General features: G+C 53.2%; 1 protein-coding gene across 1 annotated transcript; it reads left to right on the forward strand.

Moving 5' to 3' along the window:
• Positions 1–1,736: 1,736 nt before the first annotated feature.
• On the forward strand, positions 1,737–3,705 carry LOC118516991. Its single transcript, XM_036062818.1, has 2 exons — positions 1,737–2,178; positions 3,004–3,705. The coding sequence occupies exons 1-2, from the start codon at positions 1,773–1,775 to the stop codon at positions 3,225–3,227; spliced, it is 630 nt and encodes a 209-aa protein (XP_035918711.1). The 5' UTR covers positions 1,737–1,772; the 3' UTR covers positions 3,228–3,705.
• The last annotated feature ends 766 nt before the right edge of the window (positions 3,706–4,471 follow it).

Consider the following 4,471-nt stretch of genomic DNA (forward strand, 5'->3'; position numbering starts at 1 on the left):
TTGTACAGGTAGGAATTAACCCTCCCACACGGACAGGACTGAGGATATGAGCCATCACTGGTGCCGGTACAATAATATTACAATGTGCATGTTCATAGGCGACGACATAGTTTAAAAAACGATGACACTTATCGTCTGAAACCGTCGTCGTTGGTCTAAATAAACGCGTCCTCAAGGGGAAAATGCGCGCACGCATTAAACGTCGGGTAAAAGGTCGGGCGCGTCATTTTGTTTTTATGTGGAGTTTCTGTTTTCCAGTCGTTTAAGCAATGTGTGGCGCTTGGGCAGCACCGATCGAGTTAAGGAGCAGTAGAGCATCCTGATGGAGATTGCATACGCGATGGGCGCAAACACTTATACTGAAATGATTCTATCCTGTTAATAATATGTTATTGTGAACGAGTCCACACGAGGCTTTCGAATTCTAGGATCGGCCGGACAATTGTACAGTACTGAGATTTCGCACTTAATCTGTGCGAAGCAGGCCTTGGTCACGAACTGCATTTGTGCGGGCAACAGAGAAATCAGCTATTTTATAAGATAGCATATCGCGAGACGCATGAGCGTAGCGAAAGCTTCGCCAGAGGAATCACACAAAAAGAGAGCGTTTCTATCAACAGTTCGTAACGTTTCTCTCGATCCTTGTGTGTGCGACGGCAGGCTTTTCAATGCTGCTTTTTTATGACACTATACATATGTTTGATTTTCACTGATCACAATCGGGAAGGGACCTGCGCGTGTTGCTCGTCTCACTTCATGGACAGTTCCGTACGTTGCTACGAAATTTAGAAAAAAAACCCCTGTGGTACCGTGTCTCAGCGTCTGCACTAGATGGCGTCTCTCTTTGAGCATGCCTGAACACTGGTTCTGTTCGATATTCGAATCACCGCAAACGAACACCAATGATCACTTAAAATAATTCTCAATATTTTCAAACCAACCATCGATCAAAGTTGTAAAATGTAGGCATTTTAGGCAACGCTAACGGATTGTGGTCCTGAAAAGGACCGTTGAGATGAGCTGGCAACAGCTGTGTTCGCTGGCTGGCGGGGTCGTCGGGCTTAACCTCCGAAACCGTACAGAGTGCGACCTTGACGCTTCAGCGCGTACACGACGTCCATCGCTGTGACGGTCTTGCGCTTGGCGTGTTCGGTGTAGGTGACCGCATCACGGATCACGTTCTCCAGGAATACCTTCAGCACGCCACGAGTTTCCTCGTAAATCAGGCCAGAGATACGCTTCACTCCTCCACGGCGGGCCAGACGACGGATAGCTGGCTTGGTGATTCCCTGGATGTTATCGCGCAGCACTTTGCGATGACGCTTGGCTCCTCCTTTGCCCAGACCTTTGCCTCCCTTTCCGCGTCCAGTCATTTTGATCCGTAAGGTTCAGGTTCACAATGCACAATAAATGCTCTCGGCGCGAGACCGCGCCATTATATACACTTTAGGCCACACCAACACATGCGTACCCTCTGTCGTACGCTCGCTGCGAGGAAGTGCGTATGTGTGCAGGCCGAGCGATCTTATAAAAGGGGCGTCGGAAGTCGTGTAACTCTACATACCGTGCCTGGACTTCGACCAGTGTGGTTATGCTGCCTGCGATTAGTCCCTGCTACTTGACTGTGCTTCTTGGTGTGCCCGTGTTGTGCTACTGTACCTGTGCTGTGATTCTCCGTGTATCGTATTCGTACCTGTGTGTGTGTTCGTGTGCTGCGCTTGTGCCTGTTCGTGAGTGTAGCCTCGTAGCCTGCTTCGGCTTCGACTTCGGCTATGCCGAAGCGTGGTAGAAGGAGGAGTGGGAAGCCAGACTCGGTAGGATCGAGCTCCGATTCGGCCGAGTCCAAGCGCTCGAGGAGCGTGGTTTCTTCCTCTTCGGAGGAATCTGACGATACGATGAGCGTGGACAGTACGGAGTCACGTTCATCCACCAGCGTGCAGGAGGATAACCTGGCACAATTTGTCACCGTAAACCGGCGACAACGGAAGGCAGTCCCGACAACGAAGCCTTCCACAACACCAGCTACGCCCGCTGTTCCTGCAGGGCGTACATCGGCTCCGGCTCCCGTATCGGCGGCAAAAATGCCTCCGATCACGGTGAAGTCACTCCCAGTAGCTGTCCTGCGTCCGGAACTGCAGGCTCGTGGAATCACACCAGAGTTCCGTATCTCCGGCGTAGGCACGTCAATCACCGTTCGATCTCCTGCTGAACAGCAGGAGGTCCTTAACTACCTGCAGCAGCGGAATGCGGAATATTTTTCGCATGACGCTAAAAACATGCGTCCCTTCAAGGCGGTGCTTCGTGGGCTTCCGGAAACGGACCTCGCGGAGATCGTTTGTGAACTGAAGGAAATCCACCAGCTCGACGTTTTGGAGGCGTTCGAGATCAAGCGCCGCGCAGAGGGCATTCAAACCAGGTTGTACCTGGTTCATTTCAAGCGAGGAACATGCTCGCTAAAAAAGCTGGAGGCAGTACGGTCAATCCAGCAAGTCATCGTGCGATGGGAGCCGTACCGCGGAGGGAAGAAAGGCCCGACGCAATGCCATCGATGTCAGGCTTTTGGGCATGGTACTCGCCATTGCCAAATTAAACCTCGGTGTGCCATCTGCGCGGCGGAGCATCTCTCGGAGCAGTGTCCATCGGGTTCGGGCACAGTAAAGTGCTCGAACTGTGGTGCTGCTCATCGCGCCGATGATCCGTCGTGTCCAAAGCGGGCCAAATACATTGAGATTCGTCAGCGCGCCAACGGTCGAAACTCTGCTCCTCCACCAGCCAAAGCTAACGTGTGGCACGCGCTTCCACCGTTAGCCACCATCCAAACCACACTCCCACACTCCATTCCTCCTCCGGTGTTGCACACTGCTCCCAAGGCCAAAAGCTTTGCGCAGATTGTGTCAGCACCAACCACTCCAAGCGTCCGACCTGCGGCAGCGCGTATCCCACAACCTAACCCAACAGTACCACAACCTAAACCAACCTCTTCTTCTTCCTTGCAATCCACAGCACCGAGATACAACCTTGCGAAGCGACTGCAGGACATCAAGAACGCTCCAGACACACCAGCTACAACACCAACCACAACTCCAGCCACAACTTCATCGGAAGACCTGTTCAGCCCGGAAGAGCTATTCGCTATATTTAGCAGAATGCTCCCGAAGATCCGCCTTTGCCGCAACAAGGGAGAACAAATCGCCGTTATCGGAGAACTATTGATGCTCCTTCACTGACCGGGCGCTGCGAGTCATCACATGGAATGCTCAGTCCGTTCGGACTAAGCAAATTCCACTCGGTGACTTCCTCGTCCGGCACAACATCGATGCAGCGCTAATAGTGGAAACATATCTCAAGCCTGAGATGAGTTTCTTCTTAGGCAACTACACCATCCATCGTCTGGATCGCACCACCTCCCGAGGCGGCGGTGTTGCCATAGCGATCCGACGTGGAATCCGGCACACACTACTCCCGCACTACAACACCACCACCATAGAAGCAATAGGCGTCCAGCTCTATACCGACACCGGTCCACTGCAGCTTACGGCAGTCTACTGTCCGCGGCAGTGCACCCTGTCGCGGAGAGCTACGTTCCGACAAGAGCTACACATCATCACCAGCAATCCGGCCCGTTCACTCATTGGGGGTGATCTCAACGCCAGGCACCAGTTGTGGGGCAACGTACGGAGCAACACAAACGGAATCGCCCTGGCGGACCTGTTGCAGCGTGGGAATTTCGTCGTGCAGTTCCCCGATGCTCCAACACACATCCCCAACCGAGGTATCCATTCAATAATAGATATTTTCCTTTCTAATTTCATCTGCAGCAAACCCCAAACCATCGATGAGCTGAACTCAGATCACTTCCCGGTCTTAACGGAACTGAATCTGAATGCAACCCGACATCCACCTCTACTGCGAAAGGACTACTGCCACACCGACTGGGCTCGCTTTGGGAGGACCGTGGACCAGCTTATCGACAACACTGACGTTGGTCCCGCGATACCCGACGTTGACGCAGCAATCGCCCGGTTCGAGGGTGCCGTCAAAGCAGCTGAAGCGGAGTGCGTCCCGGAGAGGAGTGTGCGTGGTGAGATTCTCGTTCTCGATGACCACACGCGATCACTCATCACCAGACGTAATATGCTGAGGCGACGGTATCAGCGGACTGGGGACTTGTTGCTGAAACGCCAGGCCACGCAGCTTATGCATATCATCCGCGAGCGAGTACAGACGATCCGCAACAACAGCTTCGAGCGTATGGTCCAAAGGCTACCTCCCCATGCACCCAGCTTCTGGAAAACTGCAAAAGTCCTTCGCACCAAACCCAGACCAGTACCACCACTCATCATAGCCACGACCCAGACGGCATACACACCAGCAGAAAAGTCCGATGCACTTGCCCACCAGTTTCGCCAGTGCTCACCAGATCGGTCTGTCGATGCCCAGTCCACATGAGTCATCTGTGGCTGCGACGATT

Source organism: Anopheles stephensi, unplaced genomic scaffold (assembly GCF_013141755.1).
Source record: "Anopheles stephensi strain Indian unplaced genomic scaffold, UCI_ANSTEP_V1.0 ucontig428, whole genome shotgun sequence".
Taxonomy (NCBI): domain Eukaryota; kingdom Metazoa; phylum Arthropoda; class Insecta; order Diptera; family Culicidae; genus Anopheles; species Anopheles stephensi.

Excerpts from the sequence above, each read along its gene's own strand:
- LOC118516991 (XM_036062818.1), top strand. The coding sequence starts at position 1,773 with ATGCCGAAGCGTGGTAGAAGGAGGAGTGGGAAGCCAGACTCGGTAGGA. Across the intron at positions 2,179-3,003 it reads GTTCCGTATCTCCGGCGTAG|CACCGAGATACAACCTTGCG; the intron begins GCACGTCAATCA and ends TGCAATCCACAG.